This window comes from Mustela nivalis, assembly GCF_964662115.1.
Source record: "Mustela nivalis genome assembly, chromosome: 13".
Taxonomy (NCBI): Eukaryota; Metazoa; Chordata; class Mammalia; order Carnivora; family Mustelidae; genus Mustela; species Mustela nivalis.
Window position 1 is genome coordinate 57,820,482 of NC_139032.1, and position 27,328 is coordinate 57,847,809.

The 27,328-nt window shown below is 46.7% G+C and overlaps 2 protein-coding genes and 1 long non-coding RNA gene across 8 annotated transcripts in view; 1 reads left to right on the plus strand and 2 right to left on the minus strand.

Moving 5' to 3' along the window:
* The window catches only part of LOC309846075, a 277,012-nt gene extending 249,821 nt beyond the window's left edge, over positions 1 to 27,191 (plus strand). The window contains exon 2 of the long non-coding RNA XR_014301724.1: positions 26,116 to 27,191. This is a non-coding gene — a long non-coding RNA (uncharacterized lncRNA). The remainder of the gene's footprint in view (positions 1 to 26,115) is intronic.
* Positions 553 to 15,744, minus strand: VCP (valosin containing protein). 2 transcript variants are annotated; one of them, XM_082694662.1, is made up of 18 exons: positions 15,372 to 15,725; positions 13,967 to 14,125; positions 11,453 to 11,564; positions 11,075 to 11,247; positions 9,816 to 9,958; positions 9,041 to 9,171; positions 7,189 to 7,320; positions 6,283 to 6,385; positions 5,575 to 5,708; positions 5,362 to 5,497; positions 4,908 to 5,020; positions 4,349 to 4,513; positions 4,142 to 4,264; positions 3,693 to 3,905; positions 3,208 to 3,516; positions 2,776 to 2,931; positions 1,370 to 1,524; positions 553 to 1,214 (listed from the first exon to the last, which is right to left on the minus strand). In XM_082694662.1, exons 4-18 carry the CDS (start codon positions 11,239 to 11,241, stop codon positions 1,109 to 1,111), a joined length of 2,286 nt encoding a protein of 761 aa, XP_082550788.1. In that variant the 5' UTR covers positions 11,242 to 11,247; positions 11,453 to 11,564; positions 13,967 to 14,125; positions 15,372 to 15,725; the 3' UTR covers positions 553 to 1,108. The 2 variants fall into 2 exon arrangements, with proteins under 2 accessions (XP_082550788.1, XP_082550787.1); XM_082694661.1 differs by lacking the exon at positions 13,967 to 14,125 and having other exon boundaries at positions 15,372 to 15,744.
* On the minus strand, positions 17,112 to 24,405 carry FANCG (FA complementation group G). Of its 5 annotated transcripts, none has more exons than XR_014301719.1 (15): positions 23,214 to 24,405; positions 22,894 to 23,014; positions 22,609 to 22,699; positions 21,965 to 22,096; positions 21,531 to 21,733; positions 20,660 to 20,795; positions 20,361 to 20,491; positions 20,114 to 20,260; positions 19,843 to 19,994; positions 19,363 to 19,429; positions 18,827 to 19,116; positions 18,590 to 18,636; positions 18,211 to 18,366; positions 17,638 to 17,729; positions 17,112 to 17,496 (listed from the first exon to the last, which is right to left on the minus strand). XR_014301719.1 is itself a non-coding variant. In XM_082694664.1 (15 exons), the coding sequence occupies exons 2-15, from the start codon at positions 22,987 to 22,989 to the stop codon at positions 17,388 to 17,390; spliced, it is 1,881 nt and encodes a 626-aa protein (XP_082550790.1). In that variant the 5' UTR covers positions 22,990 to 23,014; positions 23,214 to 24,404; the 3' UTR covers positions 17,112 to 17,387. The 5 variants fall into 5 exon arrangements, 2 of the variants coding, with proteins under 2 accessions (XP_082550790.1, XP_082550789.1); XR_014301720.1 differs by having other exon boundaries at positions 23,145 to 24,405; XM_082694664.1 differs by having other exon boundaries at positions 17,638 to 17,761; positions 23,214 to 24,404.
* Positions 27,192 to 27,328: the final 137 nt, after the last annotated feature.

Below are 27,328 nucleotides of genomic sequence, written 5' to 3' on the forward strand. Positions count from 1 at the left end.
TGCTCAGCAGGGAGCCTGCTTCCCTCTCTCTCTCTGCCTGCCTCTCCATCTACTTGTGATTTCTCTCTGTCAAATAAATAAAATCTTAAAAAAAAAAAAAAGAAAAAAAACCCATATTTTTTATAATACAAATTACATAAAGGTGGACATAACTAGTAATCCTCAACCAAAGCATCAATGTTTAGGACTTTCAGATGCATGTAAACAATATCCACCTCAGACAGAGATTCTCTTTCTGCAACCCTTAAGGTTTTTGGAGGGCAGCCGAATTCAGTCGTTGGTCAGGAAAAAAAGAGAGCTCTGCAGGCTAAACCTTACCATCCACATGAAACACAACTGGAGCTCCATCAGGCAGGCTGCACCCCCTCCCCTGCAGTCCTACTCAGTGATGATACAGACATGGGGCAAGGTGGCAGTTCATACTACAGTAAATCAGAAGGGGAAAGAGGGTGCAATCTTTAATTTTTCACATTTGAAGAGGGCCTTGACAGTAAGGGATAGCCCAAGGCCCTTCCCAGGAAAAGAAGCAGGCACAGGGGCCAGGACTCAGGCTCCATTTTGACCCAACGTTTATTGTCCTTTTACAACATGTCATTTTTGGTTTAGAAACTGCTTGTGATTAGTTTTCCAACATTAACTCAAAAGCATGTAAAATAAAATCAACCTACTCTCTATATAAACACCCAGCAACTGTGGCCCTTCAACCTCCTGCCCAGGCTGGGTAGAAGGAAGGAGGGAGGGCTTGGGTAGCACTGAGTGAAGTGCAGACGCTTTACTGTGGGGAGTGGCAGTGGTGCCTTGGTTCACACCCACACAGGTCTCCTGCACTGCCCCAAACTACAACAGAAATGGCGTAGGCCCAAGGCCCAATTCCCTGTTGGTAATTCACTCTCTGCCTCCCAAATGAAAATCGCTTTTATTTTATCTCTTTTGTTTGTATTTTTTTGCAACAGAAACCCCCTGTCCAGAGTCTGACTGTAGCTGAACTGTTCAGACTGAGGAATGGAGCAGGCCATGGGCACACCCCTGGTCCCTCCTGGGCAAATGCCCCCACCCTCAGGGAACAAGGTCCAGCCAGGCCAGCTCGCTGCATGCTGGCCAGCACCACTTAGCCATACAGATCATCATCATTGTCTTCCGTGTACACACTGCCACCTGTGCCGCCTCCACTGCCCTGACTGGGGCCAGCTCCACCCTGGTTTCCTGAAGGGAATCTGTATGCACAAAAGCAGAGCCAAAAAAGAGAGTTAGGATAGGGCCTGTGTAGGATTTTCACAACTAACCCTCCAGCCTCCTTAGGATTTCCACAATCCTGGTTGTATAATTACCCAAAAAACAACTTAAGAACTGCCCACTGTAATGAAATTACCTGAAGCTGCCAAAGCCCCGACTCTGCTGAAGGGTCTGAGCAAACATCTCATACTTCCGGATGTCATTATCACTGACAGAACGGCGAGCAAAGCGCATGGCTTCCTCAAAGTGATCTCGGCGGATCTCAGGCACTGGATCATCTTCTTCTACCTCCTATAAGATTGGTAAACACAGACCACCAGGGCTAAAAGTCCAGCCCGAATTCCTTCCCTGGCCTTCCTGGACACTCCCCTCCCTTACTGTCTCCTCTAATCCAAACCGAGTAAGTTGAAAGGTCAATCTTCCTAAGAGTCAGTGCCCTGTTTAAAAACCTGTCAGTGTATTCTGGAAAAAGCCCAACTGTGGCAACAAAACTCATGTTAGTGGTTGCCAAGGTCTTAAGAGTAAAAGCTGTAGTACTGAAGTGGCATGAGGGAACTTTCTAGGGCAGAAATTTATCTAAACTGTGATAATAGTTATAGAACTTAAATACATTTGTCAAGATACACAGAGACAGTATATATAAAAAGGATGACTTTTACTACATGTGAATCATATCTCAATAAAGCTAAATTTTAAAAATAAAGTTTCTAAAAACAAAACAAAACAAAAAACTGAAACCACCTAAATTTTAAAAAGACAAATGACTTTCAGCACTTACTACATCAGATGACACCTTACCTCATGGCCTCACTCCAGTAACATATGCCCTCTTAAATCTATCCAGGTTTCCCCCAATTCCTGCAATCCTATTTCTTGAGCCAGTTATTTGGGCTACTTATTTCCTTATTCCTTAGCCTTTACAGTCTCCTTTCATAACCCAGCTCAAACTCTAGCTCTTCCACTAAGAAGCCACTCCGACTGCTGTGACATAAGAGATTGCTCCACAGAATTAAGTATATCAATAGTTTCTAAGCTTTTACGGGAGAGAAGGAGAATCTCAGAACTCCTACAAAAGGTAAAGTTTCTCATTCATTTATTTATTCATTTATGAAGTCTCTAACACGGTGCCAAAATACACTAGAAAACATACAAGATTATATAGATTCCCTATCTTTATGAAGCTTACATACACACCCCAAATTCTGCATTTAATTTCAGGAGGTCCATGGATCACCAAGGAACACAGGCCCACGGATCCCAGGTTCTAAACCCTGCTCTATTTGTTTATGTGCACAATCACATTTTGATTTCCTTCACAGAGCCTACTTCAGGCTGAGCATACAGACTAGACTATGCATCTCTCCTTGGCTTTTACAATTCCAGACTGAGGAGATTAATACTCCATATTCTCTCTGACGTCCACCTAACAGGGCATTTATCAGGTATCTTTTCAAAACCTTACAACTCTTAACTCCAGAGCATGGCAGAGATTGCCCCTGACGCCCCACAACTGGCACATATGGCGAAAAGATGCATACTCACCATGGCAGATGGATTGGTCTGCCTCTCCCGTTCTCGCCTAATTTCACTTTCGATAGATTCACGGATGGCCAGCTTGCAAGCACGCTGGCAAATTTCTGTCAGGTCAGCTCCAGAGAAGCCATTAGTCATCTTAGCCAGGAACTCCAAGTCCACATCCTAAAAGAAGCAATAGAACCTTACCATTTAGCCTCTCCACCCCTGCAATACACTGATCTCTGGGCCACCCAAGCACTCCTAATACTAGTCCGTGCCACCTTCCGCCGCTGTTTTACTCCTGATTACGAACTGTATTAATACCTTCAAATCTTCCATCTTCCCCTGACATCCCTAACCCCAATGGATTCCCCCCAATGGAATCTTTTCCAGGAATTGAACTCCATACTAGGCTGAGCACTCACAGAAATCCCTTATCATCAATGCCCTTGCACCTGCCTTGGCAACTGGAGACTTGCGCAGGTTGGCCTTGAGGATGGCAACACGGGACTTCTCATCAGGAAGAGGAATATAGATGAGCTGATCGAGGCGGCCAGGTCGCAGGATAGCAGGATCAATAATGTCAGGTCGATTGGTAGCGCCAATAATAAACACATTCTTTTTTGTAGACATGCCATCCATTTCTGTCAGGATCTGGTTGATGACTCGGTCTGCAGCCCCACCGCCATCTCCAATGTTGCCACCACGGGCCTTGGCAATTGAATCCAGCTCATCAAAGAACAGTACACAGGGGGCAGCTTGGCGGGCCTATGGGAGAGATACACGGACTCAAGCATTAACATAACTGGGTCTCTCAGATCTGAGAAGGAAAGGAAATTAAAGTGATCTTCACTGCTCCAGAACAAGATATCTTCAATTCTCCCAAGAAAAAGCTACCTTGCTGCCAAACAAGCGAAAAGACAGCTCAACTGCTTGTAGCTCACCTTGTCAAAGATTTCCCTGACATTGGCTTCAGACTCCCCAAACCACATGGTGAGCAGCTCAGGACCCTTGATGGAGATGAAGTTGGCCTGGCACTCATTAGCAATGGCTTTGGCCAGCAAGGTTTTCCCACAGCCAGGAGGGCCATAGAAGAGTACTCCCTTGGAGGGTGTCATACCAAACTTGAGGAATTTGTCTGGATGCTCCACAGGATACTAGGAAGAAAAGGAAAGATGGTTTGGCATACCCCCATAGTCTGAAACAAACTTAACCGAAGAGCAGCATCCCTCCCAAGGTGTAAAATCTGGTTCTCTAGGGGCACGGTCCTTGGTGCCTATAAATTGAGAATAACAGGTTCATGAATTATGCTCTCACAATTCTTGAACTACTAACACCCCAAGCCACCTACAATATATTGAAGCAATGACTCACTCTGGACGAGTTACCCTACCTGGACCAGCTCCTGAAGCTCACGTTTGACATCCTCCAGGCCCCCAATGTCCTCCCAGGTCACCTGTGGTACCTCCACCACAGTTTCCCTCAGTGCTGATGGATTGCTCTGGCTCAGGGCCCACTAAAAAGAAAACTGGAGATGAGATTACCAATGGAAAGGTCAAAATGCATGTGTGTATACCTGAGATAGGGGTGCAGTCCTTACCCGGAAGTCATCCATAGTAACTGCCAGAGAGTTCATGACTTCAGCATCGATAGTCTCATCCTCTAAGTCAATGAGGTCCATCTTCTTGCGGATAGCTTGAAGAGCAGCTTCCGAGCACAGGGCTGCTAAGTCAGCGCCCACATGCCCATGAGTCTCATTGGCGACCTGCAGAGAAAAGATCTACTTACTACTCTGTAAGACCTAGCTGCCTTAGGAGGCTCAGAGTATATATAAAATCCTGGCCCCTTCCCGATACGCCTATCTCTGGGTCCTCCCATTTCCCTGAACACATACTAGCAGTTCTTTCATGGCTGGGTTTTAAGTAGTCAAGCCTAGAGTTGGGGCCTGGAAATAAAGCTGACCTCAAAGTTCTGGTTTACTCTAATGTGGTGTCAACAGAGAAATATGCCAGCTCCAGTTTCCTGGATTCAACCTCAGATCAATTCCTTTCCCCTGTCCAAGAATCAAAATCAGTCTCTTTACATCTTAAGCTTATGTTCACTTTAACTGCCCGGGAACAGGTATCGTAACTCAGGGCCAGCCCTCTTCACCACTCCACCTGCTCCAGGTCCACATCGTCTGCCAGCTTCATGTTCTTGGTATGGATCTGAAGAATTTCCAAGCGTCCTGTAGCGTCAGGGATTCCAATATCTACCTCCCTGTCAAAGCGACCTGTGGGACAGTGTGTGAACACAGACAGGGCTCATTTCTGGTCCAGAGGGAAGAAGGGACAAGTCTCAGGTGACCAACCATCCCTGTCTGTCCAGGACTGTCCTGGAACTGATAGTTCCATGTCCTGGGAAACTCCTCAGTCTCAGGCAAACCACGATGGCTGGTCACCCTAGACAGGACACAGAATAAGGGAAAGGCCCCCAGGCCCTATCACTGCAAGGAGCTTCAAGAAATCCTCAGATTAAATGAAGGACAGGCATGGGATCAAAGAGATTCAGCTCAGTAAAGCTATAGTCTCCCTTTGAACAAGAGGAGGGTTGAAAGAAATCTGGGGTCCTTACCAAATCGCCGAAGGGCTGGGTCAATGCTATTGGGTCTGTTTGTTGCTGCCATTACAATCACATGTGCTCTCTGCTTTAGACCATCCATGAGGGTCAACAATTGTGATACAATACGCCGTTCCACCTCCCCGTGGGTCTGTCAGGACAGGATGTCTGGTCAGAAGTGAAGTGAGGACCTTTCAACCCCCACTATCCCCTCGGATAAGTTCCTACTTTCTCTCTTTTGGGAGCGATGGCATCTAGTTCATCAATGAAGATGATAGCAGGAGCATTCTTCTCAGCCTCCTCAAAGGCTTTACGAAGGTTGCTCTCAGACTCACCAGCCAACTTGCTCATGATCTCAGGACCTAAAAGGATACAGAATTCAAACAATGACAAAACTGTATCCTTCTTCAATCCTGAAAGAAATAATCTCTTATCTGCCCAGCCCAGAGACAGGCACTGTATGAAAATGTGGTAACCTCTGCCTACTTTCTCAGAGACTCTACCAGACACTATCTCACAATCAAGCTCTAAATGTCAAGCACATGCTCTGGGACTTCTGGCCAGAGCAGGAGACGCAGCAAACCAGTTAGACCTCTATCATTCTCAAGGAGCCAGGTGATCTCAGCCAGTCTTCCCTCAAAACCTCTCAAATAAATTTGCAGACAAAATGTGAGTTCTCCTTCTATCTTGTTCCCTCTAAGTGCCTTCAGCCTTTCAACAATCTTTCTCAAGGGGGTTAAGTCGGGGGCACCAGAGTACAATACCTTCCCCTTTTTGCGTATCTGTCCATAATGTACGCTAGCAGAAGAAAGATGATGAAATATACACGAGGGCACGTGTGGAAATAAACACCCGTGAGTTCTCCAGCTCATGAACCTGGATCATGCTCAGCTCAGAGTATGATCCAGCCAAACGAAGGTGAATCAAGTCTCCTACCATTGATCAAGAAGAAGAAGGCTCCAGTCTCATTTGCCACAGCTCGGGCAATTAGGGTCTTCCCAGTCCCAGGAGGTCCATACAGCAGGATTCCCCGAGGAGGCTGAAGAACAGTACAGAGGATATGTTTAGGTTCAGAGTCCTACCTTCTCCCATCGCCATCCACTCTAAAATGGTTTGACTGCGGCTCTATCTAGAGAGGGTGAGAATCAGAGCTTGACCCTGACACTAATAAAAATAAGCTCTCAGCATTAACTGCCAGGAAAACAGTTTACTTCAGATTATACTCACTCATTCCTCTTATTAGCAGAAAAAATACAGTCAGAAAACTGACGTTTATGACATTTATCACATACATTGCATACAAGACTCAGAGCACAGAAACCACCTAAGAAACTCTAATGTGGCGAAGTCTAAGATCCTGGACTACAAAATAGCAAGAGGCCACTAGGTCAAGGGCTTGACTTTTGACAGACAAGGGCCAGGACTAGCTTAGCCACCTAAGTGGCCTCATTCACAGGCTGCACATGGGAAATGCCCACGCAAAAGATAAAATTATTTGTATGCTACATACTAGATGGAGGAGTAATTTCATCTTCAGTGTGCCCCATGATATGCAAATGGTTAGGAAGTTACACTGTAGATCTGCAGTTCTCAAATGTTTTGGATTCAGGACCCTTCACACTGCAAATTTCCTGAAAGTTCTACTTCTGTTAGGTGATACTATTATAAACAAGCTAGCAAACCATGGTATTTGCTTTTATAGAGTCCATGAGATAACAATGGTTTTTTACATTTTTAAAGGACTGTTAAAAAAAAAAATAGACATGTAACAAAGAATGGACCTACCTGATTCTATGTTAGTCACCAGCCGAGATTATGTCTCACGGGGCCCAGGATGCTTACCTTAACACCAATTGCCTTAAAGAGGGCAGGATGTCTGAGGGGTAGCTCTACCATCTCCTTTATCTGAGCCAGCTGTTTTCTGCAGCCACCAATGTCATCATAGCCTACTTCATTCAAGGATTCTTCCTCATCCTGGATAAAGAGACAAAGAAAAAAGAAGGCAGGATATTAGTAACAGCAAAAGTTGAGTTTCTCTAAACCCTTCTATAATCTAGAGAAATCTGTTCTAGGATTTCCTCTAAAGGGATCCTGACTCAAAGAACAACTCTAAAAATCCCAAAGCAAAGATTTCTAGCACAGCCTTTCCCTTTCACACTACTATCCTTAGTATTATTACTGGTAAGGGCTCCCCCACAGACCTAAAGCTGGAAACTCTGGGAAACAGGCAGAAGTCTGGATGCCATCATCAATATCACTTCTACAAAAATTATTCTAACCACTTAAGATCTTTCGGGTTTAATCTAGATTGTATTTATTTATTTTTTTTTTTAAAGATTTTATTCATTTGGGATGACTGAGTGGCTCAGTCGGTTAAGCGGCTGCCTTCGGCTCAGGTCATGATCTCAGGGTCCTGGGATCGAGTCCCACATCGGGCTCCTTGCTCTGCAGGGAGCCTGCTTCCTCCCTATGCCTCCACCTGCCACTCTGCCTGCCTGTACTCTCTCTAGCTCTCTGACAAATAAATAAAATCTTTAAAAAAAAAAAAAAGATTTTATTCATTTATTTCACAGACAGAGATCACAAGTAGGCAGAGAAACAGGCAGAGAGGAGGAAGCAGGCTCCCTGCTGAGCAGAGAGCCAATGCGGGGCTTGATCTCAGGACCCTAGGATCATGACCTGAGCTAAAGACAGAGGCTTTAACTCACTGAGCCACCCAGGTGCCCCGAGATTTTATTTTATTTTAAAGATTTTATTTATCAGAGAGAGCACACAAGCAGGGGGAGGGGCAGGCAGAGAGAGAAGCAGGCTCTCCACTGAGCAAGGAGCCCAATGTGAGACTTGATCCCAGAACCCTGCGATCATGACTTGAGCTGAAGGCAGATGCTTAACTGACTGAGCAACCCAGGCATCCCAAATAATCCAGATCTTAAAAATCACCGGTATCAGGGTGCCTGGGTGGCTTGGTGGGTTAAGCCTCTGCCTTCAGGTCCTGGGATCAAGCCCCACGTTGGGCTCTCTGCTCTGCGGGGTGCCTGTTCCCCGCCCCACCGCCTTCTCTCTGCCTGCTTGTGGTCTCTGTCAAATAAATAAATAAAATCTTAAAAAAAAAAAAATCACTGGTATTACATACTTCTAGGAAACACACAGGTCTGAAAATGAATAGTTGAGAAATTTTCCCACCTCTGGAAAGCAGCTTAGTTCCAAAGAGCAACCAGTTTTATTTTAATTTTTTTTTTTTGGTGGGAGGAGAAGGAAAGGGAAAGAGAAATCTTTTTTGTTGTTGTTTTTAAAGATATTTAATTATTTGACACAGAGAGAGACAGAGAGCAGGAACACAAGCAAGGGGAGTGGGAGAGGGAGAAGGTGAGCAGGGAGCTTGATGCGGGGCTTGATCTCAGGACTCTGGGATCGTGACCTGAGTGTAAGGTAGATGCTTAACCACCTGAGCCACCCAGGCACCCCAGGAAAGAGAAAATCTTAACCAGGCTCCATACCTAGCACATAGCCCAAAGCAGGGCTTGATCTCACAACCCTGAAATCATAACCTGACTTGAGATCAAGAGTCAGACGCTTAACAGACCAAGCCACCCAGGTGTCCCAAAGAGCACCCACCTGATTTCAGTAGTTATCACGTGACTGCCCCACTTTTGTAATTATGAAACTGGGTACTGGAATGAAGGAGAGAACTCACCTCTCGTTTGATAGGCTCCCCTTCACAGTGAATCACTGTGTCTGGAGCAACAATGCAGTAAGGGCTGGGATCTGTCTCCACTACTTTGAACTCTACAGCACGCATTCCACCCCGGACAAGGAAAATGTCTCCTGTGAGAGCAATTAGCACAAGTGAAGTCAGAGAGGTCAAATACCAGAGCAAGTGAGAATTCCTCATCAGTACCTAGAGTCTAAAACGCCAAATTCGTGCTCGCTTTGGCAGCACATATACTAAAACACCAAATTCATTAGATATTGCTCTTTTCCCTTCCCACCTCCACTTTATTAAGCATCAGGCAAAAGGAAAAAGCTAAGCTGTGAAGCATCCCACTGCCACTCAAGGACGCTGAACAAAACCTTATGGGTTTTTTTGGTACATCAGGTTTTAGCCTCTGGCCTAAAGTCCATAAGGTTTTTGATTTCTGGACTATAAGTAACCAAGCTTTCACAACCACCACCAATGGTCAGGATGTGCTAAATATTAAATACACTTTGGACTGGGACACAGTCACAAGTGCCCAAGCCCTCCTCCTGGGACAAAAGAAGATAGATTACTCTACTAAAACAGGGAGTGGAAGTAGGAAAACGGGGCAGGGGGAAGGGAGAAGGAGGGAAGGACAGTACACATAAGCATGGGTGCAGAATATATGCGTAAGCACATATATATGAGAATGAGATAAAGACAATCCAAGGTTCACTCCTAGGTAGCCCTACAACCAACCATCCTTAAACTCAGTCCCTAGATTGTCTCTCACCTTTCCGGATGGGTCGATAAGCTTCCAGGAAATATGGCTTAAGGTATACCTCGAAGAGATTGCCAGTGATGCCTTCCACCGTGTCATCGATGGGTAGTACATGGATACGTTTGCCGTACTTCACATCAGGGCACGGCTGGATGCTGAGGATGACAAGCAGACTCCACATTACCAACCACACTGCAGCCCCAAGCACTGGGTGTCCAAAAGGGCCTGGCACAGAAAGCTGATGGCGAGCGAAAGAGAAAAGGCAGGGATGGCTTTAGGTGAAGAGAGGCAGGACGGTAGTGTGAAAGTGAGGACAAAAGAGCAACCACGTAGAACTAAGACAAGTCATACTCGGTGGGGTAGTAGCAGGAGCCATTAGAAGAAGCTACTGGGGCTGCTCACTCCTCATCAGCAAGCCAAAAGGAAGACCCACACATGTAAAGCCCCCAAAATAAAACAGGAGAAAGGGTCTTTAGTGAGAGATATCCAAAGATGACCCATTCTATATCAATAACCCAATATTACAAAGGGAGGCCTCAGACAAGTGTCAGGATCAAAGAAATAGAACTGAAAAAAATCATCTCAGCCAAGTGATCAGAGCATCTTGACAAAGTGACTAAGCACCTCTAGGAAGAAGGCTACATGAAACCTAGAATCCATGAAAAACAATCAGAAGTCTGAGATGTTCCTGGCCAGATGACAGGTGGTTAAAGAGCAGTGGCTAATGAGGACTCCAAAATGGGGAAGCCTCTTGCCTAAAGTTAAGGCCAAAATCACTCCAAATGAAGCTATTTAGGGATCTAACTCAAACCATGTCTCCCTGCTATATTAACTTGGATCCTTAAAAAAATTTACTCGGGAGTCCACCCTCTGTGCCCACACTTCCACCTCATTCTGGCCCCAACACAAGCCATTATTTCAACATAACAGTGAGACCATTTTATAGACACACACCCTCAAATGGCATCCTAAACCAGTGTCTAGCATGTGATAAATTATACCTCTGGCAAAGAAAGAAGGAAAGAAGGAAGGAAGGAAGACAGGCATCAAGAAAGTCATAGAAATCCAATTTGTCCCAAGGATCAGCAGAAGTAAATTCTGAAGTCCCAGGGAGGAAGAAACAAAACCTAGACAGTCTTGCTATAATAAGCCTTCCCATGGCTAAAAGGCTTCTGCTTTGTGTAGCTGCCAAGGACTTCGCTGGGGTCCTGTCTATAATTCAGGCTGTCTCTGGCCTCCCATCCTTGAGGGTACAAGAACCCCACACACACCTGATGACATCTCCTAGGTGTACACGAAGGTTGTTCCGAACAACTCTATTCATTCGAATCTTCTCATCGGAACATGTGTCATCAGAAAGCACAATGCACACAGCTTCCCTCCTCTTCTTTCCTTTCAGCAACACCGTGTCACCTCGGAACAATTGCAGCTCATCCATCTTGGGCTGAGAAAAGAAGGTTAAGGGCTTTGGGTCACTGGGCCAGGGGTTAAGCAGCAGCCCTGGAAGCCAGAATACCCAGTAAACCCTGCTCTATCTGTGGTCACTGCAAAAAACAAACAAACGAACAAAAAAACCCAAGGAAAGAAACCCGGGAAAAGCCCTCAGGTTAAGTGCAATGAGGAAAGATTAGACCTTGGACCCAACTTACCTGGGACAAAGACACCACACTGTTGTCCTCATTGATGGCTTCATCAACAATTAACCGATTGGGACGGTTCTTCTGTTTAAGAATGGCTGTTGATAAGTCATCACCTTTTGAACTAGAAAGAAAATGAAGTTAGTCCCAATACATACTCTAGTCCCAAGGGCCCCACCAGTCATTAAAACTCACACTTAAGGAAAGAAATAGTGGATAAATGAAGCTGTCCCTAAACCAGTGATGTGAGATAAAAGATATTCAGCCAAGGTCATATAGAGTAACATTTAGCACATACAGTTCCCATTCCAGCAGCTCTTGGTATTCTGAGCACTGGTAACCTAGCTGTAAAGGCCCCAAGTGATCCTGCCCCAGAGTCAGGAAACTATAGCCTGAGAAGACTAAACAGATGTAGAGGCTGGATAACAATTAGAGAAATGACAACAGTCTTAATATGAGACAGTGATTAGGAGAAGGGACTCACAGTAAGACCTGCTAGGTCTGAATCCCAACCCTGCCACTGCTTGATTGTGATCTTGGGCAAGTCATTTAACCTCTCTGGAAGTTGATGTCCTCATCTGTAGAGAGGTGAATACAGTAGTACCTATCTTACAGGATTATTGTCTTAAGTGAGATAATGAATGCAAAATGTTCAACACAATGCCTGGCACATGGTATTAATGGTCACAATGATTAGCACTGCAGAACAAAGCATAAGCTCGCTCTTTGCTAACCTTCTTGGAGAATGAAGTGAGCAAGACAACTTCCTGTAGGGCTCAGCGAAGCCCCAAGTCCCACCAAGCAAGCCTGGGGACAATGAAGCAAAATCATTAGCACTACTATCCTTACTGGCTAAACCAGCCGATGCCAGCGCATTCAATATACCACAGAAATGCCAAGCATAAAGACCATGATATTTGGGGAAAACAAAACAACTCAACTAACAGATATGAAACCTTAAAAAAGATAGCCAAGCTCAAAAACAGCTTCACAAATCACTGCAAAGACATACAATTCCACAATGTTGGCTCAAAAAGTCCCCAAGTCCCACCAAGCAAGCCTGGGGACAATGAAGCAAAATCATTAGCACTACTATCCTTACTGGCTAAACCAGCTGAATGCCAGCGTATTTGATATACCACAGAAATGCCAAGCATAAAGACCATGATATTTGGGGAAAACAAAACAACTCAACTAACAGACATGAAACCTTAAAAAAGATGGCCAAGCTCAAAAACAGCTTCACAAATCACTGCAAAGACATACAATTCCACAATGTTGGCTCAAAAAGTCCCCAAGTCCCACCAAGCAAGCCTGGGGACAATGAAGCAAAATCATTAGCACTACTATCCTTACTGGCTAAACCAGCTGAATGCCAGCGTATTTGATATACCACAGAAATGCCAAGCATAAAGACCATGATATTTGGGGAAAACAAAACAACTCAACTAACAGACATGAAACCTTAAAAAAGATGGCCAAGCTCAAAAACAGCTTCACAAATCACTGCAAAGACATACAATTCCACAATGTTGGCTCAAAAAGTCAAAACCAAGAAATGCTGAGACATGGAGCAAATCCAAATCCCTCACCCAAATCAAGGCTGCCTGAGTCTAAGCTCGGTTTAAGCCCTCTAAATAGTTTCATTTCATTTCTTCATTTCCTTGAAGATTATTCACTTTATACCAACTTTTTACCTACCTCTTCTTCAATCTTCAGTAACTAGACTCAGTGGGCTTTCCCTTTGAAAAGTTATCCTCTTTTACTAAGGCTCAGGAAAACCTGAACATTAACCAAAACAGGGAGACCAGAAAATGGAGAAAATGAAGAAATAAAAAGGAATCTTTTCCATTAATTATTCCTTCAGTTAACAAATTAGCAAGTATACATTACAGGCCAGCCACCCTCCTAAGTTGGATGTATCTTCACAACTTGCAAGAAAAAAAAGATGCCCATATTCCAGAATACCAGCGAAGGCATTGTGGGGTTTCTCCATCTTTTGGTCCTGATATACCCAACAGAAATACAAATCCCGTTCATCTAGCAAATCTGCTGATCCTCTCACATAGGCTGCATCTTTAATCATCACCTTAAAACTGATTTCTAAGAGTAGAGTTTCCTCAGCTTAAACTTGCCTCCTCAACCTAAAAATGTAGCACTCTGGGTACAATGCTGCATAGCAGGCAGACTCTTCCAGTGCTTATCAACACGCTGGAGAACAAGTATGATCAATATGGCAGCTGAAGGCAATTCCATCCCATCAACTCTCCCTCTCTCCCACACATCAAAATACCTTCCAAAGACTGCCCACTTTCCTGTTTAATCTATGATACTGGGGCTAGAGAAAAATAAAATGCCAGATGCCTCTAGTCATCACAGTTTATATTTTAACCCCAAAGCTGCATTCTAGGAAAACTTACCTGCCTACCATTCCTGACCCTGGCAAATGGAGATGAGCAGTATGTCCTTCTCTTAAGGTAAAGACCTTTACTTCCCTATCTATCTACTAAGATCAAAGGAAGTAACCTCTAAAAGAGAGCTTCAGCCTGATCGTGGGCCAACAGCAGTCCTGGAGGCTCTTTGGGGACATCCCCCATTGTCTTCTGCATGAGTCAGGCCCTTTCCAGAACTCCAATGGGCCACAGGGGACTTGGAGGGAATTCAGGTAAGAGTCATCAAGATGACCTAGAGGTTAGAAACCATCTATGATGCCAGGTTCCGAGAATTTTGAATTCTTATTTTTAGTCTTGAAAATAAATGATTGACTAAATTACCTAAGAGAGTAAGAATTAATAAGTAATGGTCCTTTAAAAGACACCCAAGTAATACTTCATCTCGGTTTAGAGACCAAAAAAAAGAAACACACCTCAAAAAACTTAATTCTCTTCAAGTCAGGAAAGTGATTTGCATAAGAGTTTTCACAGAATGTTTTTTTTTTCCTTTTTCAGTATCTAAAGCTCTTGATTCTAAATATAATGGGCAGAGGGGTTGAGGTGGTCATCTCTTATCTGATGCTTTCCTGAGGAACTGACGACCCAAGATTTCTCAACACAGCGGTTTGGAGAAAGGAGCGTGTGTGTTCAAAGAGTTAGGGCAACTCTAACCTCAACACAAAGGCTGATATCGAAGAAGGCCCGCAAATTACCATCTGAGATTCGAACTTTAGCAAACGACCAAAACAGTAGAGAAAAGTTCCTACTCCCCCCCCCCCCACTTCCTAAAATTAAGGAAAACTGACTAAAGCTTTATCATGTGAACAACCAACATAAACTACGAAGGCCAGAAACCTAGGGCCCGCCCTCTCCCTAACAGCCCCTCACTACTCAGGTCGTGAGGATGTCAACCAAGGGACAGGCCGAGCCAGCTCCGAAATAGCCGTTGTGAGCTTCCCTGAGCTCGCCGAGTCTTCCCCGTTCCCCGCTCCGGCCTCCGCCTGTCTCGCAGCTACTAAGGCCTTCACGTGGCCCAAAGTCCACGCCCACCGGGCCCAGTTAGGGCGTCAGGCCCACGGGGCCTGCTCCCTCCGGGGACCAAAGGCTTTCCGCGGATAGTAGACCTGATCGCAGGTGGGCGCCCTAAGGCCCTGGGGCTCCGCGCCGGCCATGTGGACTAGAGACTTCACAAGAACCAGACAGTGGTTCCCAGGGAGCCAATCAGGCCGGCCGGGCCTGCATGACACAGCACGATCTGGCCCAGGCCCCGACCCAGGCCCAACGCAAGCCCGGCCTAGGGGACGCGCGGCTGCGCAGCCAGGCCCAGACCCGACCGCGGCCCCTCATCGCCCCCCTTCTTCTGCTTTCCCTGTCTCCCTCCTTCCCTGCCTCCACCTCTTAGACGCGCCCACTGCCAGGCCCCGCCGGGCCTACCCAGCTCCGCGAGTCCCCAGGTGCGCGCACCCGCAGCGGGCGGGCGGGCGCGCGCACACACTCACTCAGCTCCAGAGGCCATGGCGCGCGCCTCTCCCGGCCGGCGGCTGTGGCGGCCCGCGGGTAACGGCTACGAGGGGTGGCAGGCGACCGACTGGGCCGGGGCTCGGCTCTCCCGGGCAGGGGGCGAGCTGCGGCGACAAACCCGCAGGCGGCCTCCTTCTCGTTTCCTCCTAGCGGCACCGAGGCGGTGGGCGGGCGGTATACACTGGCTCCTGATCCGGGAGGGGGCAGCGGCAGCAACGACTCAAACGACGGCTGCAGACGCTGCGCTGAGACTGAACCCAGAAGAGCCGAATCATCGGAAGGAGAGGTGCTCTCACCTCAGCCAATCAGCGCCTGGCCTGGGGACTCCCTCCCGCCTCTCTGCGCCTCTCCCCAGCAACCCGCCGACCAGAGCCAATCAGGAAATTCGCTTGTGGCCTGGCTCCCGCCTCAGGGATGCAACACGCCTAGTAACGCCACGTCAATTGGCCGCAGCGCTACGCTTCCTCGACGGATTGGAATTTACGACCAATCAACAAAAAGGATGGGGCCAGATCGACGGGCGAAAAAAAGAGCCTTTAATCCCTGGGAGGCGGACTCTCCCACTTGGCTCCAGTTCATTGGTTCCTGATCTTACCCTGCTGAAGAACCTGGCACAATGGATTGAACCCTTGTATTAGTCTAGTCCTGTTGCAGTGATAACCTACACACCATTTTCTTCCCAAACCTAAGGATCCACCCTAAACCTTCTCCTGGCTTCTTCAAAACGCTGGCTGGAGCCATGCCTACTCTGAACCCTTTGACTAGCACCCCACCTTTTAATCCACTCCACCCTATTCTTGTGGCACCCTCTGGTAACCCTAATCCCATAAGCTTTACAGTTCCTCAGAGCTTGGAGGTACATGCTTCCTCTTACCACTGTGTATTTATATTAATGGCTAGAGGAGGGAGGGCACTCAAGTCCAAAAAGGAGTCTAAAGGCAACCACAGGGGCGCCTGGGTGGCTCAGTGGGTTAAGCCGCTGCCTTCAGCTCAGGTCATGATCTCAGGGTCCTGGGATCGAGTCCCGCATCGGGCTCTCTGCTCAGCAGGGGGCCTGCTTCCCTCTCTCTCTCTCTGCCTGCCTCTCCATCTACTTGTGATTTCTCTCTGTCAAATAAATAAATAAAATCTTTAAATAAATAAATAAATAAAATAAAGGCAACCACAGAACCCAGTAGATTCAATAGAACCCAAAGCAGCAAGAAAGCTGCATGCTGAGACTTGAAGTCCTTGGGCCCCAAATGCCAGCTAGCCCTGACTAAATTCAATAAACAGATTTGGTATCATGCTGATTATATTAATTCACCCTTCACCTCCTATCCACACAGACAGGATTGACTGAGACTGTCAAATCCCAAATTTCTAGAATTTGGGATAGGGGTAGGGAGTCACTTAGAGACTCAGAGGTCTGCTTGTCCCTCCCCTCTAAGAACCAAATGTTTGCCCTTGTCCTGAGAGGTCTGCCCAGACCACCTTCCAGACCCAGCTCCACTCATTCTGTGACCTTGCACAGGATCCTGGGCTTTGAGACTCTGGCTTTTAGGCAACAGAAAGAACCAAAGCCATTGCAAGGATTCCTGTGGCCCTTTCCCTTTCTTCTACCCAGAACTCAATCTCATAAGGTAGATGATGTTGGGAGAGGGCATCTTAGAGAACCAGCACTCAACTGAATCAGACAGCTGTGAGCCATCCCACTCAAGTATATGTAGTAGGCAAACAAGAGATAAATATGCATTTTACTCAACACAATTAACAGGAATATAGGAAAAAAAGGTGTCAGTCATAGCAAAGTTAATGCCTTTTTGGTGGCAAAGGAACCAGAATGGCAGTAACTAGGCCAAATTTTGCAGGACTCCTACCAACTTCACCAATACCAGACTTATACAGGAATGATCTATTTCACCCACACTCCTCAAGAATGGTAAAGCAGAAAGCCGTCCCCACGGAGAAATGGGCCACTGGAGCCCCAGCTCAGGCTCTTTAAAATGTGGCAGCTACAGTTCATGAGGCTCCGGCAGAGATGTCTGAAACTCCTCAAGAAGGGTTTCACGGTCAGGGGAATGAATCCAGTCCAGATAGGTTTCTAGGTACAGGGGGAGAGACCTGCAGAGCAAAAAGAGTCATGTTTGAGGGTGAAGGATAGGCAGCCACTCCATCCCTTTCATTCATTACCACCCCCAACAGACTCAAGGACTCCAAGAAGCCAACTGCCCTCAGCCCCAACCCCGCAGGCCTCAGCCTCACCATGCAGCATTCTCCTGTGGCAACTCTGTTTGGGCCTTTAGCCTCCACCAGAGAGCAGTGGCCTCATGCCTCCGATCCATCCTCCTCAGAGTCTGAAGCAGGTGAAAGGAAGCATCTTGATTACCTGCAGCCCCACCCCAAAGTAGAAAGGCTTAGAACCTGACACAGCCTTAAGCATTTTATAAAAGGAGAAACTGAGGCTTAGAGCAGGAAAGTATCTTTTCTACAGTCACACATGGAACCAGGAGGGTCCATTCCCAACCATTCCTACTCCAGGGTACTGCCCGCCCAAGAAAAAGGGCTCAGCTGACTGCTTCTCCCCAGCAAACTCTGAGCATAGTTGTGGTCTTTGTGTCTGAGGACACTGGAAAGACTGAGGAACTCCAGAGAGCCCTCACACACACTTGCAAATGTCTTCAAGCCTGGGTATATCCCTAGGTATATATGGTACAACCTCATTCATCCCCTTCTATCTGGGAACATCACTCTTCCACTGATCCCCAAGTACCTCCCAGATGGCCCTCTCTGTCCTTGTACATCTGGACATAGCTGATATCATGCAAATATACATACCTGGGCACATTTGCACACTGAGAAGGAAGTCCTGTAGGGCTTTCGTATCTTGGTCAACGGCCACCCACTGAAGTCCACGACTAATCAGGGCAGCTGCCCGAAGCTGTTGTAGTGCCACATCTGATATACACCCCTTCTCACGATTGGAAGCAGGCCCTGGGGACCACCTCAAAGTCAAAAAAGTGTGTCCCTGCTACACAGGCACCTGTGTACTGTAGTACTACAGAATCCCAAGTACTCCTCCTTCTCTTCTTATGTCTGGAGTACCCCCCCCACCTTTTTTTAAAGTCTCCTGGTAGGCTAGGATACAAGGAAAGGCAACACATTCACCACCCCTCCCCTTCCAGGAGGGAAGAGGAAAATTGAGAGTCTAGATCACCTTGTTCTTCATCCTTAGGTGTGGTCCGGAAAAGCAGCTCAAGGCACCTGAAGTGGAACACAAAATAGGGGTGAGGAAGAGTCAACCTCAGAAACTCTACGGTGAAAAAAAAAAAAGAAAAGAAAGAAAGAAAGAAACTCTAGGGTGACTCGGTAAGAATGGAGCTTACTCAGGTCCCAATCAGCAAATTATCCCTCCACACTTCCCCTAGGATTCTGGTTGGCTTCCTGAGCTCACCGGCTAAATTCACTAATTGCCTCTTTTGGGGCCCCCAGCTGCACCCAGGCTTGACCCTGAAGCAGGTAGGTTGCAGAGACCCAGGATGGGCAGTGTGGTGACTCTTTGGTTCCTTTTCTGGCATCTTCCCTCAGCTGGGGCATCTTGGGAAGCAGAGATGATGTGCGGCTGAGTAGCTCCTCACATACAGTCAAGGCATCCTGGGCTCGGCCAGCCTGGATCAGTGCTGCAGCTGCCTCTAAGAACACCTCAGGCATACAAGGCCCTGGAGGGGAAGGCGGGGGAAAGAACTGGGGTGGGAAGAGGACACAGTGTCTTAAAGAGACATTAGTCACCATCCCCAACCTCTTCACCAGGCTCTGGTACCACAGAGACCACCCATTGCTTGCTACCCCGGACCTTTTGCTCGAGAACCTTTGTGGTCTAGCCTTCCAGCTTGGACAGACAGAATAGCAGAAGAAAGAGAAAACAACAGTCCTATTCTACTCCAGAGGAGACTCCAACCCTCTTACAGAGAATCTTGAAGACATACCCACCTTTGATTCTGAGCCATCCAGCACCAGAGCCAGTAGGTCCAAGTAATGCTCTGCAGCATCCTCTGCCCTGAGAAGTCATAGCCTATGAGCTTCATCTTAGGCCCTTAGCAGGGTCCGCCAAGGGCTCTAAACTAACAAAAGGATGCTCAAGGTCCCTGGGGAGTAGGGAGAGTGGGAGCTTGGGGCTCCCACTCCTTACAGAATGGATTTGGGAGATTTCAGGGTTTTACACTTGATCTTAGCCAAAAGGCCAAGAAGCGACTGATTTCAGAATTTTAAAGGTACAAGAGCTTAGTGTCTGGGTGAAGAATCTTAAGTTCAGGTCCAGCAATAAGGCAGAAGGTTGAGGAGTGGAAACCTATGTCCTACCACTGACTCGTCCACACAGCTGACGTGCAAGAACAGAAGCAGAATCACACCCCAGGGAAGGCATCAGAAATGGGAAAAGGAGCTCAGATGAGCAAGGCAGTGGAACCTCACCTTCCCACCTGTAAACATCGACTTGCTAGCAAGTACTTGGCCTGGCTCTGTGTGCCACAATGAAGGGGTGAGGCTGGGTGAGGTCTGGGGAGTAGTAACTCTACTTCAATGAGAAGCTGAGGGGCTTCAAAACTGTGAGTGACATTCAAGGCCTAAAAGGGACAAAAAGAAAAAAGTATATCTTTAATCTTTGGAAGTCCTATTTCCTTCTATTTACAATTTAATTAGTCTCCCTAACACTTCAGCAATCCCTGTATCTTCAGTCCCTTACCTCAACCAACAGCTCCAGACTCTCCAGCTCTGCTGCTGTGTTCCCCAGTTGCCGATACAGCCTAGAGGCCTCCAGAAGTGGGGGACCACATGTTGACCCCCCTTTCAGGGCTGCAGCCAAGTACAGCAGAGCTCTTTGTGGATTGCCCTAGAAGGTTGAGAGGACACAAGCCTCAGCTACCCTCATGACGCAGAAAGGTGTCTATAACACCCATAATTTCCCCGACCCCCACTAGGACTGTCTTTACCATTTTACGGAGACAGGTCCCCAGAGCCGTGTACACCTGGACCAACACAGGCCGTGAGCATAGACCTGAGGCTGCTTCTTGTAGGCTGCTCAGTGCCCTGGGCAGGCTTCCTGTGATCAGCTCCTGGAGGCCTAAGGTCAGTTCAGGGTTTAAACTTAAGGAAGCTGGGGGATGATAGGTAACAAGAAGTACAGAGAAGCTCCACTGAGCTGAATGGAACATGACAGGGAAGGTTTGAGCCAAAGGACCCCTTAAGACAGGGAGCGGGGAAGAAGGGATGAGTAGGACTGCTAGCTGACCTTGGCGATAGGCAGAAGCTGTAAGAAGGATATCCCTTAAGCCCCGGGCATCCTGCAGGGTCAGTGGAGCATCTGACTCCTCAGCTGGAGGGCTCCAAGTTTTCAGAAGCAGCAGCAGATTCTCAGAGGCCTCACTCTGAGGAAAGAAGGGTGATCAGAGGCTCTAAGCCTATAAACCACCTCTCCTCTCCTATCTCAGTCTATCCTGACTGGACCTTGAAATCAAGGGTCCTCCTGATTCCTGTTCCCTCAGTTTTAAGACATAGATAGCTATGGGGTGAGGATAAAGGGAGGATGAAAACCTTGGGGGCACTGATGATCTGTTTTAGTGAGCCTCCTCATTCAGTATGAGCCCAGAAGACTCAGGGCAAGAACTATGTGTGGGTTATTGATGAGAAGACTGAGCTGGGAGATGACTTCAGCAAGGTCAATAAAAGCCCTAACCCTATCCAAGATCATTAAGCAATTTGAAAAAACACTCAAGAGGCACCGGGGTGGCTGGGTTGCTTAAGTGTCAGATTCTTGATTTTGGCTCAGATTATGATCTCAGGGTCATAAGGTCAAGCCCCACATCTGGCTCTACGCTTGAGTCTGTTTGAGATTCTCTCCCTCTCCCTATGCCCTGCCCGTGCATATGATCCCTCTCTCTTTCTCTCAAAACAAATAAATAAATATTAAAAACCTACCACCACTCAAGAGAATCCCCCCAGTGAAAGACCAACCAGAACAATGTCACCAAGAGTCCCAGAGAGAATCCAGGTCTTCTAACCACCAACCCAGCAGCCTTTCCAGCACAAAAATGATGCTACTGCCACTGAGACAGGTGAGAAATAGGAAGAGACCCTTAGATCCAAGTTACTTCCCAAATTACCTGGTTGCCATTCAAGGTCTGCAGCAAGAAGGTCAAGTCCCCCAAACAGTCAGTGCTTAGCCAGACGGCAGCCTGCAGGCCAGCCAGGTGGTGAAGGGCAGGGAGCACCTCCAGGAGAAGGGTGGAATAATGGAGAACGGAGTCCCACAGCCCCCTGAGCCCACATTCCAGTCTGGGCCCCAACTTCTTCTGGGTCTCCAGCACTGTAGAGGACAAACATACAGCTGAGGTTGGGACCTCATCTCTGCTTTTCTCTTTCTGCAGGAGCCCAAAGGTCACAAAAAGTGCTCCTGGTCTGAAGAACACCTGGAGGATAAGAGAATTGCAACTCTCTCCATGGAGGTGACAAATTTTATTGCTCCTGATATCCCCTTTGCAAGTACTTAAACCCAGACAATCTGGCAGGGAAATGGAAAGCAATCTCTGGCCCTCACCTCTCTCCAGGCCCTGTTGGATATCCTGTGCCTGGTCCTCAGTGAAACCCTGGGCCAGGCTCGCCCTCAGGGTAATGAAATTGCAGGTAACAGTCAATTCCAAGGGGAGAACAGGAACAGCTGCAGGGAGCCCTGGAGGAACACAAGTTGATCTCACAGACCACTCCCCGCAGAAAGATTCCCCAAATAAGATCCAAACCCAGGGACGCCTGGGTGGCTCAGTTGGTTAAGCGGCTGCCTTCGGCTCAGGTCATGATCCCAGCGTCCTGGGATCGAGTCCCACATTGGGCTCCTTGCTCCGCAGGGAGCCTGCTTCTCCCTCTGCCTCTGCCTTCCACTCTGTCTGCCTGTGCTTGCTCTCACTCTCTCTCTCTCTGACAAATAAATAAATAAAATCTTTAAGATCCAAACCCAAAGATCTTCTCACCCCAACCAAAATGGCCATTTGCAGAGTTTGGAAAGGGCGAGTGATGGAGCAAAGAGATTCACCTGCACCAAAGTGAATTCCACTCCAGTCCTGTCTGTGACTTAAATAGGATCCCCTGTCCCCTGAGGAATTTTCTCAGTTCCAGAAATGCAGAACAGGAACTGGTCTCTAGCTGTGGGGGAAGGTAACTGACCAACCTGAGGAGTATCCTACTTACCCCTCAGACTATGGAGGAGTCCCCTGAACCCTTCCAGTGAATCTTGAGCCAACTGCTGTCGCCTCAGAGACAGACCCGAGTCCTGAGCCACCTAACAGATGTGGGATGAGGTATCATTGAGGATCAATCCTTATTTCTCCCCTTGCAACAGTGGCAAGGGATGATGTTCTCCAGTCATTTCTGGCTCCTGACGGGGGAAGCCAAACTCACTCCCTCCCCATCAGTTGCGGTAAATCCACCGGAAACCCCCTTTCTGGTAAACGAGGGTCCCAGCAACCGTGTTACCTTGGCCTGTCGAACTAGCTGGTCATTCTTTTCCCTCCACAGGTCTAGGCAGCTGGTGTGTGGCACTGAGGTGCCCAGAGGGTTCTGGTGCGACATGGTGGTCGAGGCTGGGGTTGGACACCTGGAGGGGAACCCTGAAAGGTAAGCCCGGCCCCGCCGCGGTCCCCACCGGAGCGGGGAGGGGTCCTTCCGCTTCCGAAACCCCCCGCAGCTCCTTTGCTCCCCTCCGGGCCCCAGCAGGAGCGACTCGCCCTTTACAGGAGAAATGGACTATCTCCTGGACACTGTGGCGGCTCCCACCCCCGCCTCTTCCATCTCGCCTCTGGTTGGCCCGGCCGGCAAAACTCTCGGCTGCGGTTGGTCCTCTTCAAGGGTTACTGCCCGCGGGAAACTCGAGGAAGAAACGAGTCGGGTAGCGATGGGTGAGAGAGGCTACGGCGGACCAGAGGGCGGAAGTGGTACTTTTCAGGGTTCGGCTTGCTAGTCCTTCGCGCAGGCCAAAACCCTGAGAAATCGATCTCGGTACTAGAAACCGTGTCCCATCCCTTCCCTCGCAGCCACACTTCCCGGTCTGTCTAGCTTTGCCCCCGCAGAGGGCAGGCCCGCGCAGTGCATGCTGGGAATCGTAGTACCGCCCGGAGTCGCCACAATATACCCAGCCGAGGCACAAAGTATCTCCAAAAACGAACTGAGGCCAGACCAGGGCCCTTGGTAATCCGCCCATCCTTTCTTTGCTCACCATGGAGCACCAGCACGCTACCGCATTCTGCTCAACCCTATGCAGGCCGACTGCTGGCAGAACGGCCCTGGGCTTGCACAACCCGCTCTGCTCAAAGGTACCTGCCCCTTTCAACAAATGAGACCCAAGAGAACTGGCTATCAGTACGCAGAAACAAAGCAAAACTGTGACCCTTACCACAGATAAAGCCAACTCAATATGGGTAAGCTGAACTTCATTAAGAACTTTTGCTACAAAGGCAAGATCAAGAAAATTAGGGGTGCCTGGGTGGCTCAGTGGGTTAAAGTCTCTGCCTTCAGCTCAGGTCATGATCCCAGTGTCCTGGGATCCAGCCTTGCATCAGGCTCTTCAGCAGGGCACCTGCTTCCCTTCCTCTCTCTCTGGCTTCCTCTCTGCCTACTTGTGATCTGTGTCTGTCAAGTAAATAAAATCTTAAAAAAAGAAAGAAAATGCAAAGTCAAAAATGGAGAAATTATTTTCCGATTATTACCTACCTTATAATCTTATAACCGACCAGTATCCACAATATGTAACTCTCAAAGCTCAATAATGAAAAGAATCTAAACCATTTTAAGATGAACAGAAAAACATGAATAGGAATTTTATGGGGAAAAAAGGTAAATGAATGGCTAAGCACCATATTAAAAAATGATTAGCCATCAGGGAAATGCAAATTAAAACCACAAGATAACCTGGCTGGCTCAGTATGTCTCTTGATCTTGGAGTTGCAAGTTCAAGCCCCATGTTGGGTGTAGAAATTACTTAAAAGAATAAAATCTGGGACGCCTGGGTGGCTCAGTTGGTTAAGCAGCTGCCTTCGGCTCAGGTCATGATCCCAGCATCCTGGGATCGAGTCCCACATCGGGCTCCTTGCTCCGCAGGGAGCCTGCTTCTCCCTCTGATTCTGCCTTCCACTCTGTCTGCCTGTGCTCACTTTCGCTCGTGCTCTCTCTCTGACAAATAAATAAAATCTTAAAAAAAAAAAAAAAAACCTTAAAAAAAAAAAAAAGAATAAAATCTTTTAAAAAAATCTTTAAAAAATAATAAAACCATAAAATACCATGACACATGTACACACACAGAATGGTTACAATTCTTAAAATGCAGATAATGCCAGGGGTACCTGGCTGGCTCAGTCCGTAGGGTGTGTGGCTCTTGATATCACAGTTTAGAGTTCTAGCTCCACATTAAGTGTGGAGCCTACTTTAAATAAATAAACAAACAAACAAATAAAAACACAGGTGATACCAAATGTTAGTGAGGATGTGGAAGAACTAGAACTCTTACACATAGTGGGAATATAAAATGTTATAGTTACCTTGGAAAATAGTCTCGCAGTTTCTTAAAAATTAAATCATAAGCTTATCATAGGACCCAAAAATTCTACTCTAGGGAAACCTCTCAAGAAAAATAAAAACACATCTACACCAAGAATGGTATGCAAATGCTCACAGCAGCTCCAAAAATATTCATAATAGCTAAAAAACAATGTCCATTAGCCATACAATGGACTATGACTCAGCAATAAAGAGGCAAAAACTGATACATGCTTCAACATGGATGAACCTTAAAAAATTCTAAGTCATTGGGGTGCCTGGGTGGCTCAGTGGGTTAAGCCTCTGACTTTGGCTCAGGTCATGATCCCAGGGTCCAAGGATTAAGCCCCACATTGGGTTCTCTGCTCAGCAAGGAGCTTGCTTCCCCCTCTCTTTCTTTGCCTGCCTCTCTGCCTACTTGTGATCTCTGTCAAATAAATAAAAATTAAAGACCACGTATTTGATGACCCCATTTGTATGAAATGTTCAGAAAAGACAAATTTAGAAAAACAGAAAACAGATCAGTGACCTGCAGTGAAACTGAGGATCAGTTGTAAACAAAGTATAGGGACTCTGTAGGAGTGATAAAATTTTTTCTAAAACTAGGGGCGCCTGGGTGGCTCAGTGAGTTAAAGCCTCTGCCTTTGGCTCAGGTCAGGATCCCAGGACACTGGGATTGAGCCCTACATCAGGCTCTCTGCTTAGCAGGGAGCCTGCTTCCCTACCTCTCTCTCTCTGCCTACTTGTGATCTCTGTCAAATAAATAAAATCTTAAAAAAATATTTTTTTCTAAAACCAAATTGTGGCATTAAACAAGGTTTCTTACATATGAACACCAAACACACAAGCAACAAAAGAAAAATAGGATGAACTGGACTTCACCGAAATTTTAAAATTTTGTACTGCAAAGACGATCAAGAAGATGAACACTATCAAGAAAAGGAAAAGACGGGGCGCCTGGGTGGCTCAGTGGGTTAAGCCGCTGCCTTCGGCTCAGGTCATGATCTCGGGGTCCTGGGATGGAGTCCCGCATCGGGCTCTTTGCTCAGCAGGGAGCCTGCTTCTCTCTCTCTCTCTCTCTCTCTCTCTCTCTGCCTGCCTGTCTACTTGTGATTTCTCTCTGTCAAATAAATAAATAAAATCTTAAAAAAAAAAGAAAATGAAAAGACTAGGGCAGTTGGCTCAGTCAGTAGAACATGGGTATCTTGATCTCAGCGTCAAAAGAATTCAAGTCCCAACTCAGGAGTGGAGTCTACCTAAAAAAAAAAAAAGAGGGACGCCTGGATGGCTCAGTCAGGTCAGTGTCCAGCTCTTGGTTTCAGCTCAGGTCATGATCTCAGGGTCCTAGGATTAAGCACTGCCTTGGGCTCCATGCTCAGTGTGTCTAATGAAGATTTTCTCTCTCCCTCTACCTCTCCCTGCACTTGCACACACACTCTCTCAAATAAATCAATCTTTAAAAAAAAAATGAAAGGACAACTCAAGAAAATGAACAAAGTATTTGCAAATCATGTATCTGACAAGGTATGTATACCTGAAATATATAAACAATGCTTATAACTCAAAAATTAGGAAAAAACTCAATTAATAAACAGAGAAAGACTCTGAATGGACAGTTCTCCAACAAGCACAAGAAAAATGCTCATTACCTTTAATCATCAAGGGCATGCAAACCAAAACCATGAAATACCACTTCACACCCACTAGGATGGTTAGAATCAAAAGTAGTAATTATAAGGCACGGATGTGCAAAAATTGGCACCCTTATATACTAACCATAAGAGTATTACGTGGTACGGCACCTTGGAAAACAAACTGGCAGTTCCTCAAAAAGTTAAACATAGATGTACCATTTGACCTAGCAATTCCACAATATACCACTAGGTATATACCAAAAATAAATGAGAACATACATCCAAACAAAACTTTTACATGGATGTTCAAAGCAGCATTATTTGTAAAAACTGAAAGGTGTTAAGAACCCAAATGGCCATCAATGAATGAACAGATAAAATGTGATATATCCCTGCAATGGAACATTATTTGGCCATAAAAAAGAAATGAAATACTGATACGTGAAGCAACATGGATGAACCTTGAAAAATTGGGCTGAGTGAGAAGCCCGACAGAAAAGGACACATATTGTAGGATACCATTTATATAAAATGTCCAGAATAGAAAACACAGTCAGAAAGGAGATTAGTGGTTGCCTAAGTTTAGGGATGGAGGTAGGGAGGGTTGGAGGGTGATAGGAAAATGTACCGAGTTTCTTTTGGGGGTGATGATAATGTTCTGAAATTGACTCTGGTGAGTTGTACAGCTCTGTGAATATACCAAAAGTTATTGAATTGTGCACTTTAAATGGCCAAATTTTATATGA

What these genes read in the sequence shown, in the direction of transcription:
- VCP (XM_082694661.1), bottom strand. An exon ending in TTATCGACCCATCCGGAAAG is followed by an intron (nt 9,172 to 9,815) that starts GTGAGAGACAAT and finishes TTGCTCTCACAG; the next exon opens with GAGACATTTTCCTTGTCCGG. An exon ending in TCGCTCCCAAAAGAGAGAAA is followed by an intron (nt 5,498 to 5,574) that starts GTAGGAACTTAT and finishes CTGTCCTGACAG; the next exon opens with ACCCACGGGGAGGTGGAACG.
- FANCG (XM_082694664.1), bottom strand. Translation starts at nt 22,989, where the DNA reads ATGTCGCACCAGAACCCTCTGGGCACCTCAGTGCCACACACCAGCTGC. An exon ending in GGACCTGTCTCCGTAAAATG is followed by an intron (nt 20,261 to 20,360) that starts GTAAAGACAGTC and finishes TCAACCTTCTAG; the next exon opens with GGCAATCCACAAAGAGCTCT. An exon ending in CGATGTTTACAGGTGGGAAG is followed by an intron (nt 19,430 to 19,842) that starts GTGAGGTTCCAC and finishes ATGACTTCTCAG; the next exon opens with GGCAGAGGATGCTGCAGAGC.